The sequence below is a fragment of the Scleropages formosus genome, chromosome 9 (assembly GCF_900964775.1).
Source record: "Scleropages formosus chromosome 9, fSclFor1.1, whole genome shotgun sequence".
NCBI classification, from domain to species: Eukaryota; Metazoa; Chordata; class Actinopteri; order Osteoglossiformes; family Osteoglossidae; genus Scleropages; species Scleropages formosus.
Window position 1 is genome coordinate 18,433,632 of NC_041814.1, and position 15,053 is coordinate 18,448,684.

At 42.2% G+C, this 15,053-nt stretch overlaps 1 protein-coding gene across 1 annotated transcript; it reads left to right on the forward strand.

Moving 5' to 3' along the window:
• The first annotated feature begins 1,200 nt into the window (after nucleotides 1–1,200).
• selp (selectin P) lies at nucleotides 1,201–13,218 on the forward strand. The gene is made up of 18 exons (XM_018753966.2): nucleotides 1,201–1,266; nucleotides 1,484–1,873; nucleotides 2,244–2,351; nucleotides 2,864–3,049; nucleotides 4,830–5,018; nucleotides 5,355–5,540; nucleotides 5,968–6,153; nucleotides 6,419–6,604; nucleotides 6,782–6,967; nucleotides 7,605–7,790; nucleotides 8,163–8,348; nucleotides 8,627–8,812; nucleotides 9,224–9,409; nucleotides 11,310–11,495; nucleotides 11,670–11,855; nucleotides 12,188–12,310; nucleotides 12,400–12,415; nucleotides 13,111–13,218. The coding sequence occupies exons 1-18, from the start codon at nucleotides 1,209–1,211 to the stop codon at nucleotides 13,160–13,162; spliced, it is 2,982 nt and encodes a 993-aa protein (XP_018609482.1). The 5' UTR covers nucleotides 1,201–1,208; the 3' UTR covers nucleotides 13,163–13,218.
• The last annotated feature ends 1,835 nt before the right edge of the window (nucleotides 13,219–15,053 follow it).

Below are 15,053 nucleotides of genomic sequence, written 5' to 3' on the forward strand. Positions count from 1 at the left end.
GTAGATTGAGAAAGCCTGTGGCTTTGGGCAGGTCAAAGGGTGTGGGCTGTGAACAACTCTGGAACATCTGTAACCACAGGAAGACCTACACACCCCAAGTGAAATGTAGAACAAGATAATGTAATGAGATAACCCGTGTTTTCTCTGCTTGTTTATTCCAATAAAATTCTGCAGTGCTTTTTGAGAAGTGGTGAAATTATTAGTGAGGAATGTATTATTGAAAAAGGGTGAAAGTGGCTTTCACATGCTAATTCACAAGCATTGTATTGTACTTTAAATCTGCACTACTTTTATCATTATTTAATTTGTCATGTGTTTTGTTATGTTATTTGAATGAATTTAATTTCAGTAAATTTAACATGCAATGCATATCTAAATTAGTTGTCTACATATGAATAAATGCTCTGCTTAAATTCTGATTTTGAGTTTTGCTTGATGTATTTGAGGAATCAGTGTGAAGCTAGATGATTACAGCACTTCTCAAAGTTGGGACATTTCCCTGTGAAGGTGTTCGTGTTAATAGGAAAAGGAAACTTTAAAATGCGAGAAAGAAAGATCACAGCTTGCCCTGGGACATAGGAAAATGTCTGAATGACTAAAACTGCACAGGTCTGAAGATAGATAGTTAACAGACATCGCAATGTGAACGTCACAAAACTCTCTATGAAACAAACTTCCTCTATGAGGAAGTGCAAAAATCTAATGTCAGACTGCATACTGATGTGCATACAACTTAAATGTCAGTGAGCGCCACGCGTTTTGCCATCAGAAGAAACATCTGCAAATCTTTATACGAAAGGTAAGGAGTCCTAAAAAAGGAGTAATTCCTTGATAACTGATGTGATTATTTGTACTTATTGCTTAGTACTGTATAAGAATATAAACATTTTATTGCTTAATTCTTATCATTTGTAGTTACTGGGACTTTTATGAATCATCATAAAATGCAACACATTAGTCATAAACTTGTCACTTCTAATATGGGCAATATCACCATTCATTCTTATTTGTTGTTTTATCCATTTCACCACTTCCAAAAGCACTTACCTGAAGTAGAGTTGCGATAATATTTTATCTGTTTGTGGTGTGACAGTCTTTTAATGAAATTTAATTGTGTTAATTGCTTCTTTCTCCATATTATGACTCAATACAGGGAATGTGACTCAAGTCACAGTTCATACTATTACCTTTGCCAGATACTGAATTTAATGGAAAATTTCACCCAGAAATTCTATTTAATTCTTGCCTTCTTCACTCTCAGTGCTGGTAAGTGCTCCAAAAATGTTATAGTATTTAACATCTGAAAAATGCAAAAAATTTTTAAGTTTAGAAAGGCAAAATTATAAATATTTTTTAACAATATAACATGGTCTCTCCATAAATAAAACATATTTATGATGTTATTTTGTATTACCGCAATGCATTTGATGGTTTTATGAACGCTTTGCTAGATGTAAACAGCCAGTTAATGTGCATCATGCAGATCTGAGGAATGGAGCAGAGGTTCAAGCCTGGACCTACCATTACAGCACTGAACCCAGCAGGGAATGGAACTCAGCCAGGCAGTGGTGTCGCCAGCACTACACCGACATGGTGGCTATCCAGAACCAGAAGGAAATCGAATATCTCAACAACATCTTGCCTCGCAACCCTACTTATTACTGGATCGGCATCCGCAAGCTGGGTGACGTATGGATCTGGATCGGAACTAACAAGACTCTGACAAAGGAGTGTGAGAATTGGGCTGCTGGTGAACCCAACAACGGTGGGAGGCAGGAGGACTGTGTAGAAATTTACATTAAGAGAGAATCTGAAACTGCAAAGTGGAACAATGAGAAATGCAGCAAGAAGAAGGGGACCCTTTGTTACAGAGGTAGAGTATTATCAGCCCCTTGATCATTTAGCACTGTTAAATCTATTTCATTCTATGCAATCTGATATTCACGAGTGTGCTTACATAGCAGGAATATAATGAGAACAGTACTTTTTTGGAGGGTGAACTTTTTTGCTGGTATTTACCGCTTGCCAAAATGTATAGTGAAGATGTCAACTTAAGCTTGGTTCTGTGTACTCCAGCTGAAAGTGCGCTATTTGTCACAAAATTAAAAATTGGCAGCTGGCTCATATGATTGGCTGTACAGCCACTTCGTATGCCTTTGGACCACAAGTTCCTGAGCAGCTCTGTCAGATGTGAGTGGTGCGGTGTAGGACTCGGTCTTGATCGTGTCCTGTGTGCTGTGAAGCGTCCTGCGACCTGGGGTCCTGCGGAGCCCGGGGAGAGTGTTTGGAGACCATTGGGAACTACAGCTGTCTGTGTCAACCAGGCTTCAAGGGTCCACGCTGTGAGGAAGGTCTGGTGTTATATACAGTTCCGTCTTACCATTTGGACAATGAACAGAAAGACCTCGGTTTACCTAGGCATACTTCTCACCTCTGTCTGTTGTGCCTGTCTTCCTCAGCATCCATCTGTCTGTCTCTCTTCTTGCTCTCTTTCTCTCCCTGGTTGCATAAATGCTCAAAATACCTTACAAGAATCTGCTCAGAGCACTAAGTATGTTTTATTTATTGCTTGGTCAATGGCAAATGAGAGCGAGGATAAGATGGAAGTGTACAAAATCCCCAATGGAATAGATCATTCACTTTGCTATTTTAATAACTATGATGTAGGTCTATTGTACTTTACTTTTAAGGACCAAAAATGTAAGGTTGAAAACATAAACATGGCAGGCACGTAAGATTTCTAGTAGTTAAATACAGAAGCCAGATTTATTCGAGTCTTAACTGGATAAAACATATCGGTCATACTTCTATTACATTCTTGTAATTTAATGCTCTCATATATATATTTATTTCTGTCTCTCAGCTGAAGAGTGTGGCACCTTGGAGGCTCCTGTCCAGGGATCGTTGCAGTGCTTAGACATGTATGGGCACTTTCGTTTCAACTCATCCTGTGCGTTCAGCTGCGCTCTAGGATTTAAACTTACAGGAACACAGTGTCTGCATTGCCAAGCGACAGGCCGTTGGACATCTGAGCCGCCATCATGCCAGGGTACTCCTTTTTCCAACTTTCTCGAGTGACTGATGAGGGTACAGCTATTTTGTGTGTCTGCCCTGTTGCTGCAGATTGATAATCCAGTCTTAACTGCCATAAATATAATTTATTCCTGATTTGATACAACTGCCCATTTAATCTTGTAGCTGAAGATGGCACTCTCGTAAAGAACAATAACCAAGTTCACTTACATTTATTACATTACATTACATTTAATGTATTTATTCATTATTTATTATTATTATTTATTATTTATTGTTTATTACTTATAGTGTTATACACTAATACACTTCTAAGTACACTTACACTTAACCAAATAAAGTCATCCCCATTATCTGGTCCTACTCTGTCAATGGAAACATACACACATACACCCACACACACAGTCTGAAACTGCTTGTCTCAAGCGGGGTTGCGGTGAACCGAAGCCTAACCCGGCAACACAGGGCGCAGGGCCGGAGGGGGAGGAGACACACCCAGGATGGGACGCCAGTCTGTTGCAAAGCACCCCAAGCAGGACTCAAACCTCAGACCCACTAGTGGGTGGAACCCAGCCAAACCCGCCGCCCCACCGCGCCCCCCCTCAATGAAAATAGAATATCAAAAAAACCAGACAGAAATTATTCCATTATTACTGATTTGAAAAAACTCCAGTTTGTTCCAAACCTATCTCAAGTTCACACCAAAAATCACCCTAAATATGCCTGATATTAGAATGAAAAGGAACTGTAATAGATTAATGTGGAACAAATAAAAACAACAACATTATTTGCTCAGTCCTTCATAATTTAGTTTTTCTTAATCCCATTGCATATGCAGAGCTTTTTTAATAATGGGCACAGTTGTAGCAGTAGCCATAGACTTCTATATAAAATACCCGCTCGCCATTTTACCTTTGTATCTGGAAGAGAATTAAGAGTAATACATTTTCTTTTTGTTTCATTATATTTTATATTTAACTTCTTCCTTCTGCTGTATAAATAAAAATTAAAAATCTGTTTTTTTATAGTTCTTGTTTTTAAAGGTTCAAGAGATTTAAAGGGTTATAGCAATTTTTGCAGGAGGAGTGCATGGAACCCCTGCAAGCATGAAGGGTTTGTAGTAGATTGGATAAATTTTTTAAAAATGATGATTTGGTGATGTGATTCAGTGGGCCTGGCTGGTGCCTGCCGTGTGATGGGTCTGAGGTTCGAGGTGCCTTGCGACGGACTGGCATCCCCTCCTGGGTGTGTCCCCCCCGCCCTCGGCCTTGCGCCCTGTGTTGCTGGGTTAGGCTCCGGCTCGCTGCGACCCCGCTTAGGTCAAGCGATTGTAGACATTGTGTGTGTCATGGTTTCACGAAGTAAACATCCTCTGATAGTGTGCCAGGACTGACTTCAGGCAGATAAGGATGGGACATCAGCCTGTCACAAGGCATCCCAAGCAGGACTCGAAACCCAGACCCATCAGACAGCAGGACCCTGCCAAGCCCGCCGCGCCACCGCCCTTCCTTAAATAAACCCCTAGAAAGCATAAGAACAATGATGGTGCAAGACAGAGGATATGAATACCCAAGGGAGATGGTGTATTTCACAGCAGATGTGCTTACTTGTGCGAGGACGACTTCTGAAGTGCAAAAAAAAGTGTTAAACATGAAGACTGACATTATGGTCTGCTTTCATTTAGACAGCTGCATTTCAGCTGAGTTTTGGTTTCACCATAATACAACAAAACGCGGATGAGACTGCAGCAGAATTGTTGCATGAAACGAAAAAGAGCAGTTCTCTGGTTGTTACAGCTGTGAAGTGTCCAGATGTGCTCAGTGCCCCCAAACAAGGACGCATGTACTGCACAGACCCCTTTGAGACTCACAGCTTCAATTCAACGTGTGAGTTCACCTGCAATGAGGGATTCCAGCTCTCTGGATCCAGCGAAATACTGTGTGACTCCGGAGGAATGTGGACCGGCACTGTCCCATCGTGCAAAGGTACACGATAAACTGCATGCAGCACACGGCTGTGAGTGCACGAGCAGTGTGTGTGTGTGTTGAACTGACACTTAGAGATTGCTTGTTTGAGTTCCAGGAGGAACCATGCAGTATTAATGTCATGCATTTTTCCAAAAGCCTACAAAAAATGAATATAATATAGAAATGAATAAAACTCATTAACAAGCTGTGATGCTTAAGTAACAAAGAACATTGAAAGAGTCCACTTCCCTTTTTATGACGTACCAAATGTACGGCTTTTTAAAATGCTTACAACATCTGACACCCCTCTTGCTCCACAAGTAGGTGCCTTCTAACGGTGCTGTGATGTTTCAGTTGTGGAGTGTGGTGCAATCATGCCTCCATCCCAAGGGCGTGTGATATGTGATGATCTGCACCAGACCTTCAGCTTTGGGACCTCCTGCCACTTCTCCTGTGAGGAGGGCTACTCACTGGATGGAGATGCCACTGTAAATTGTACATCATCAGGGAACTGGACAGCAGGAGTGCCTGCATGTAAAGGTATGCCTGGCTTGGCTTTGCCCGTTTCCCTCCAAATTCCACGCTAATTAGCATTTCTTCTCGGACTACTTTATATACAATTCTATCAGCTTTATTTGTTGCTGTCCAGCTTCACATACCTTGTCACAGCACAGTATCTAGTGTTATGAGTCACCTTGGTAAAAGGTGACTGCAAAATACTACATAGAAATTACTCTGAATCGCTTTGGAGAAAAGTGTCTGCTAAATGGATAAACGCATGTGTAAAGGTTATCTCAAAAAACAAAAATCACAGTCGTATAGATGCCCTTTCTCACTGTCCCTACATATTCCATATCTTTAATTTTTCTACGAGATGTACGCCGCTTTGGAGAAAAGCGTCTGCTAAATGGATAAATGTAAATGAATGAATGTAAACATAAATTGTGGCTATATTTGTTGATGACAGTTGTGAAGTGCCACGCACTAGTCACGCCCAGTCATGCCTCACTGCATTGTCAACACCCTGTGGAGGATTTCGGCTACAGCTCCACCTGCTGGCTCGGCTGTGAAGTTGGTTTTGATTTAATCGGACAAAACTCCACCTACTGCACTTCACTGGGGTCCTGGAGTCACAATCTTCCTGTCTGTAAAGGTAACAGAGCCCTAATCTATGGTCTGCACATGCTTCCAGTATGGATGCCAAGGGTCAAATGGCCTGTTCCTCTTCTACAGACCACACCACTACATTTTATCCCATAGTGTTTTTAGTTTGGTAGCTGGTTATTGTAAAGTGTTGCAGTAGTAAGAGTATATGTTGTCCTCTATGTCACTCCGTGGTCCAAGAGAAACGCTATTTCACACTGATGTATGTTCTAAACATATTGTGGAAGTCACAATAAAGTTGACTTTGATTGTAGCCCGGCAGTGTAAGATTCTAACGGCTCCGCCTCATGGCATCCTGACCTGCTCCCACCCTCACGGAGAGTTCAGCTTCAATTCCAGCTGTGATGTGAGTTGCGAGGAAGGGTTCCTGATCAATGGGACATCAACCACTCGCTGCAACTCCATGGAGACATGGACAGAGACCACTGCCCACTGCCAAGGTAACTAGACTTTAATTACTGCATAGAGGTAGTGGACACCGGATAGCTCTACGACGTAACAAATTCCACTGGGTGGACAACACTGAAACTGAAATTTTCCTACCTCTTGTGCTCTATATTGTTTGCATGCCATTGTCTGTATGCAGGATGTTACTGTGATAAATTTTCTTGCAACAGTGGTGAAGTGTGATGTACCATCCATTCCCCATCATGCCTCACTGCACTGCCAGCACCCCATTGAGGAGTTTAGCTACAGCTCCACCTGCTGGCTGGAATGTGATGATGGTTTCATGCCGAAGGGGGCAAACTCAACACAATGCACCGCAGAGGGCAGCTGGAGCCACAGCCTTCCGCTTTGTGAAGGTACACAAATATTACAGTATAAGGAAATATTAGACTGCAATCCATCACTCACACTGCAGTGCATCAGTCACACATAACTCGGGTTGCGTATGCCTGCTGGCATTCGCCATCAAAGTCAATGAAGAACGGATTAATCTATTTTGAGATCCTTTCCTTGTTTTACTATGGTACAGAAAAAATAAGTACAGTAGTATTAACACATTCTCTTGATGGCCACAAAGGAGTGATCTTGAATTTTTCAAATAGGACAAGCAATTCCATTTAGAGCCGGGGACTATAGTCCCAACTTGCTTGTAGTTCATTCCCTCCGAAACGTGAGCTTTTAGGTAAGCAATTCTTGATGCCTATTACTGTTGATCCCCCACTAACAAACTTATTTCTGACCAAGAGCTAGTCATAAGTTTGCAAGTCGAATGTGACACGGAGGGGATCCTCATCAATTCAGCACGCCGCTACTTGCGTAATGTGCGAAAAGCAAAAACGGTGGTATTGGAATGAGTGACCGTTCTACAATCGCATGTCTGCATCTGTATTTCTATCTGTTGGTGACATGCCCTTTCGTTTACTCTGCTGTAAGTACTTTATGAACTGTCCAGTTTCATGGAGACTCAGCGGGTTTTCTCCCCTTTCCCTCAAGTGGTGAAGTGCCCTGTAGCCGGAGCACCCTCTCATGGCTCCATGCACTGCCAGCACCCCATCGAGGAGTTCAGTTACAGCTCCAGCTGCTGGATGGAATGTGAAGAAGGCTTTATCCTGAGGGGGGCAAACTCAACTCAGTGCACCGCAGAGGGCACCTGGAGCCACACCACTCCGCTTTGTGAGGGTAATGTGACAGCATACAGGCTGCTTGTCATGTACACGTGGATGTGCTATGGCTGGTTTACATTGCTGCAGTCCACAAGCTGAGCCACAGTAATTCTTTTATCAAGGAGGATGCTTTATCATCACTGTAGACAGCAAATTTTGTTTGTACAAGGGCTTTTAAACAGCCTCCAGCTTATTATAGGATTAAAGGTTACGGGAAAACGACACAACCTACATCGTTTTTAACGTCTCTTCCAGTATCAAAAGTGAAGTTTATATAGTTAATGTGCACATCTGGAATACAATCAGTTTCACATCACTGTATGATCACTGCTGCAGAAAAAAGACTAGGTTAGGTGTCTCATCCTCACAGAATGTCCTTTTGTTCCAGCCCAGCGGTGTGCATCACTATCGGCTCCCCCCCACGGCAACCTGACCTGCTCCCACCCCCACGGAGAGTTCAGCTTCAACTCCAGCTGTGATGTGAACTGTGATGAGGGCTTCCAGCTCAATGGGATGGCGACCACTCGCTGCAGCTCTTTGGGAAAGTGGACGGAGACCACTGCTGACTGTCAGGGTAATTTTCCCTACTTTATTATGGCACAAGAAAAATATGTTGTAAAATACCCTTCCAAGGAAACCACGGATGGGTAATCTTGAGTTTTTTAAACAGGGTTAACAATTCCTTTCAGGGCTTTGAACTATTGTCCCATAACATTGGTGTTTTTGGAAGGAATACAGTTGTACTGAACATCCAGCACTGTTCACAACTCCAAAAAGGTATCAAACTGTTAAATCTGTAGTAACATGTCATTTATAACAATTGCATCTAATCATTGTCCCTTTTCCATCAAGTGGTGAAGTGCCCTGTAGCCGGAGCACCCTCTCATGGCTCCATGCACTGCCAGCACCCCATCGAGGAGTTCAGTTACAGCTCAAGCTGCTGGATTGAATGTGAAGAAGGCTTTATCCTGAGGGGGGCAAACTCAACTCAGTGCACCGCAGAGGGCACCTGGAGCCACAGCACTCCGCTTTGTGAGGGTAATGTGACAGCACACCTGCTCTTCATGTGCACATTCTTAGATTTAGCATGGGGAGCGCAGCGGTAGTAGTTGTAAGTAGTATGAACAATCACATCACCCTGCTGTGGTCCAGTTGTAGGGGCAGAACAACACATTTATCCAGGTAAAATTTTGCACCATAGCTTTTGTTCATATAGTAGCTTTTTAACAGCCCCCACAAAGTTAAATTATTGGACAAAAGATGATCTTAATCAATAATGACACAAAATATCTACATGTATCATTTTTAAGATTTCCTCATAAATTCAGATTGAAGTTCATACGATTATATGTCATACGTCTCCATCAGTCTCACATCAGTGTATGATCACTGCTTTAGAAACAGAACTAGGTTATATGTCTTGTCCTCACAGAATATGTTTTGTTCCAGCCCAGCCGTGTGCATCACTATCGGCTCCCCCCCACGGGAACCTGACCTGCTCCCACCCCCACGGAGAGTTCAGCTTCAACTCCAGCTGTGATGTGAGCTGTGATGAGGGCTTCCAGCTCAATGGGATGGTGACCACTCGCTGCAGCTCCTTGGGAAAGTGGACGGAGACCACCGCCCACTGTCAGGGTGACTCTCTTCCCTATACTACTACAGCCTCTCCCCTACTTACGAGCTATGTGACTTACAATCATCTGTACATACAACTGAAAAAAAATACAGCATAAATTTTAAAAAAAAAGAGAAAAAATGTATTTAAATATAAAAATTACGCTTGGTCGTATGTCCGCCAGTGCTAACGGCTGCGTGCGTACAACAGTGGCCATCAGACGATATCCTGGCATTGTGTACATCTGTAAGTTCCCATGATGAAAAATTAAATGTCTTGATATTTTGTTCTTTACTATTTCACTTATTTTTCTGTATTGCATAAGATGTATTTTTTCAATGCATTTTAGTTTTTCTATGAACTGTATGATTTACCATAATAAACCAAATGTAATGTCACCTTTATGCTTTCATATTTCCACGAAATACTTTAAAATGATCACATAGAAACTAAAGAATGGTATTTAAAAAATGATAAAATAGAAACTAAAGAATGATAAATATACTACTGTATTGTATTTCCCGTCTGGGGTGTGGCCCCTCCTCCTCCAGCCTTGTGCCCTATGTTGCCGGGTTGAGCTCCGATCCGCCGCGACCCCTCTCAGGACAGTCAGTTTCAGACAGTGTGTGTATACTGTATTTGGTGAAATCATAAAAAGACTAAGATAAGAAGGTAAAAATAAACCATAGAATCTTTTTTTTAATAAACCAGAGTGATTTAAAAAATGTCAATTCGTAAGACTGGTTAAACAAAATTAGATAATCGCAACTGAACTTGCATAACGTAAAAAATAAAAAAGATGAAATACGAACTAAAGAATCTTAAATAAAAGGTAAAAAAAAACTACAGAATCGCACAAAATATCAATTAATAAAGCTGGTTAATAAAAAACAAGATAATCATGATAGAAACTGAATAGGATAAATGAATGTCGTACAGGTATATGACTTCCACATGTCATGCTAACTTACATCTGACTTACGTCCATTTCGAGATCCGACCGGTCGGTCAGAACGAAACTCGGACGTATGTCAGGGAACGGTCGTATAGACACTAAACAGGTGTCTTTGGCAGTAACAGTTTCTATCTGTGTTTAAAATCTCCTTTTGTGTGATCCTTATCCCATTAAAATCTGTTATTTGAAAATGCGACCACTTTACCTTTGGCAGAGGTGAAATGTATTTTTTACATTTTTTACAGAATTATTTAAACCATTGTATTGATTTGTAACATATTTTTAATATATAAAGTCTTGAAATTACAAATTCAACAAAGTAACTGAAATACCTATTTCAGTCGATCAATTTTTTTAAACAAAATTTGCCATTTTGGTAATGGCGCATATCGGTTGGTGTTTTAGCACTCAGTTTCTATGCAAAAGGAGATTATGCAGCTGCAGATGAATGGAATTCCTCAGTTCCAGTACCAGCCATGGACTAGTTTTTAATACCCATATTACTTGTGCCTTTTAAAGAAAAGATGTTACGATTTGAAGTCCTGTTCTATACAGAAAGGGAAGCCTACGTTGTTCTTCGGTATATTGCAATCTGTGGAGGGAGGCCTCGGGTACAAAAACTGACTCAAGTTCCATGGGGTGGGTGAGATGGCTTGGGTTCTCACCCCTTTGTCAGTTGCAGCAACACCTATGGTCAGCAGGGGTGCTTCAGGGGTCCAGGTGGAACTGGACTCCAAGCATATAACACCACACAGTGAAAACAAACAGGCGAAGGTGTGTACCTGTGTTGGTGGGGCGCTGTGCTTCGAGGATGAGATATAAGAACTGAGTAAATGCTTCAGTTCCGTGTAAAAAGGGGCAAATCACAGAAAGGAAGAAGCATGTGGAGGTAACCGTGGGCTGAAACCTGAGCATTATGAGCACTACTGATGACACACTTTTATAAATTGCTCCTGTTCCCTCAGCTCGACCATGTCTCCCATTGGAGGCTCCACCTCGAGGGCGCATGAAGTGCTCCCATCCCCATGCCATCTTCAGCTTTGGATCCAGATGTGCGATGAGCTGCGAGGAGGGCTTTGTACTGAGAGGGGCCCCCAGCCTGCAATGCACCGAGTCTGGGGTCTGGAGCAACGAGCACCCCTTCTGCGATGGTGAGGCCCTGCTCGCCCTCCAGGTCACCTCCCTCAACATCGCATCTAATCGAAATAAATGCAGCAGACATTGTGTCTGTCTGTCTGTCGTATTCAGGATGTTGCTGACGAAGGTCCTAGTGATGATGACAGTTATTATTTTCACTCATTACTGCTGTTACGACCTCTTTGCAGTTGTGCAGTGCATGGTGTTGGAGGTCTCGCTGCCGCTCTCGATGAACTGCTCTCATCCGCTGGGAATCTTCCGCTTCGGCTCCCGGTGCTACTTTCGCTGCGGGGAAGGATTCGTGCTGAATGGCACCGGGGAAGTGTCCTGCGCCCACAGAGGGTCCTGGTCCGAACCCGTGCCTTCGTGCACTGGTAATCACGCATGGATGCTGCCCCTGCACTTTTTCGTATTATATTACAGCCTTGTTTGGTTAGCAGGCAAGGCAACTGTGGTAGCTCACGATGTCAAGGCTGGTTATTTTTTCAAGCAGCTGCTACCTTTAGTTAAAGTTTGAGAGCCTTAAGCACTACACATCGCGCTGTTATGTTGTGAGACTTTGAGAATGTTAGGTATTCTTTTTTTTTTTTTTTTTTAATTTTCTCATGGTTTTTCCTCCATCACCCATACCCTGTGATTGCTGGTGTCTCATTTACTATTGCTGCGTGAAGCTAGCAGGGCTGTGTCTGCATTGGATGTCTTTCAGTTTTGGAGATAACAATCGGAGAAGGCATGCTGATGTACATGGGCATAGGGTCTGCCTCGGCTGCTGGTCTGCTTCTCGTGGGTGGATTGGCATTCCTTATCGCTCAACATATGAGAAGGAAAGGTAATAAAAGGATCAGACCATGTACGTATGCTAGTTTGAAAAAAGCCACTCTGCCAGTTTCTGATATACTTTTTTCTCTTATTTTGCAGCTTACAAAAAATCTTTGTGAGTATATTCTTAATTTCATATCCTAACTTCACATCTTCAAAGAAACATGCTCACTGAATGCACAAGAGCCCATTATAACACACACACACATTATCTGAACCCGCTTGTCCCAAGTGGGGTCATGGCGAACCGGAGCCGAACCCAGCAACACAGGGCATAAGGCCGGAGGGGGAGGTGACACACCCAGGATGGGACGCCAGTCCGTCACAAGGCACCCCAGGCGGGACTCGAACCCCAGACCCACTGGAGAGCAGGACCCAGTCAAACCTGCTGCGTCGCTGCGCCCCCCCACCCATTATAAGTTTAATTTAAATATTTTAAATATTGTACACCTGAAATACTTAAAGGGGGTGCGGTGGCGCAGTGGGTTGGACCGGGCCCTGCGACCCCGTATGGGACAAGCGGTTCAGACAACGTGTGTGAAATACCTAACGAGTGCTGTCATGATTCAATACATTCTTTTAATGGCTGAATTTACAGTTCATCTAATGAAAAATAAGTTGTTCAAATGTTCAAAAAGGCACAAAAGTTTAAATCTGTAGTTAAAATTCCAAGATCATTCAAAATGGATCACATTTCTGTTGCTCAGTTAAAAATTGTCCAATCAAAATTACTCCTTTACCCTGACAGATGTTAAGAATGATCTCAAAAGCCTAATTTTGTACTTTTTATGTTTTACCTTTCATTTTTAGGAACAAGTCCTTATGGGTGGAACACGAAAACCCTACGTTTGAGGACTCTTAATCCGGGTGTCAGGATTTTCTGATGTACTGTTTTACATTTACATTTATTCATTTAGCAGACACTTTTCTCCAAAGCGACGTACATCTCGGAGAAAATACAATTTGTGCATTACATTAGGAGAAAGAAAGAGGCATAGTTGCAGACATGTGATTAAGTACAGTTACTTTGTTTCTTTCACCATATGCACCAATGTTCATCACATGAGTAGCTGCATAAAACTTTATGGGAAAACCGACGATTCCTGATCTCCTTCCTAGTAATTTTTTTTGATATACATATAAACATTTACATTACATGTTTGTCCTGTGCAGTCCCATTACTTTACTATTTGTCCTTTCTGGTGCCATTCTATTTTTGAAACGTTGCAACAAATTGTTTAGCGGTCGACTTTTCAGATTCAATCAAATAAGGTATTGTTACAATCATGAAAAACAATTATGGTGTGAATATATTTTAAAAGGGATGCTTCTGAACACCTAAAAATTTGAGTTTTTTTCATAGTGTTTTTCAGTATTAATCTGTGAATGTAAACTGTTTTCATAAGACCCTCTAATAGAAGGGTCTGTTCCTCCCTGTTTGAGCTCCTTTGGCCTGGAAGAAGTAGCAGGGTCATCCCTCCCCTGTGGTGGCCCTCTGACACACCTTAGGTCTTTCTCACTCTGTGCTGCTTCTGGCTCTGGGGCTGTTTTGGACAGAAGAGCTGGTCCTGAGCATACTGTCCCCAGGCATGGGGTCTGGCTCCCCATCTGCATCGGCCCAGTGGCGGCCTGATACTTGGCAGCTGCCCTTGTCGCCTCCGGCAGTCAGGGAAGAGGGGGCAGGTCAAGTGGTGACAGACGACCATGATGGAAAACCTGAGGGAATGGGTAGCGAACGCCAGCCGCCTCGGTGGGTCAGCCATCACCTGTCACCTTTGCCAGCGTTCGCTGCTTCACCAGGAGCCGAAGTGGCCGATGTAGCGGTAGTGCCACAAAAAGCATGCACAGCTTGCAGTCTCATGGAAGATGGGAGAATGGTGCCATGGGAAAATCTGAAACCATTCCTCCTGTATTCCAAACATGCAATATTTTGTGTGAAAAAATACAAGAAACATCTTTTGATCACTGCATTGTTGTGTTCATAGGAGGGCTAGGAGACCCTATGCTGTATATGCTTTTATCTTTCCTCTACATTTTGTGATGGAAAAAAATGTAAGAACAGAGCAAAATTTATTCAGTAATATGAATATCAATTTAATCAATAACATTATATTCACATCATTAAACAAAATTACCACTAATTTGATCATCTTATTTTTTCTAGATCAAATGTGGATTCCGGTAAAGTACAATTCCGAGTTGTTTTTATGTGAGATGGACACACGTTGGCTTCTAAGAATGCATCAAAGCACTTAAAAAATATTTTCTAAGCCTTCAGTTACAGCCTTTGTTTAATAATGGGCCGCAATATACATGTTTAGCTACTAATGTTTAATTATGGAAATATCCAGTTGGGATGCTTTGACTAAATGAGCTCATCTGTTTCTGCTCTGAAGCAGCATGATGCCAATTATAACAGTTAAAAGACGGAGAGCTTGTGGCCCAAGGCTGGCACATGAAGCGCCATAACTTAGCAATCAACAGACGGGATGCTGTTTAGTTATTTTCAGAATAATAATGATGTTACTGCTGCCTGCTGTGTCACTGTACTGCTAGTTTATTACTAGTTGTGCTCCTCCCGCCTACGTTTAAGATGATTCCTGCTCATCGTTTCCATGACATTGCTTAAATGCAATGACGTTTCTTAGCATTGCGCTACTGAAATTCCTTGTTGCCAACTGGAATTAAAAATACCTGAATAAAGGCCTCTGGGAAATGTTGTATCTAGATAGATGAATATTATCTAACCATCC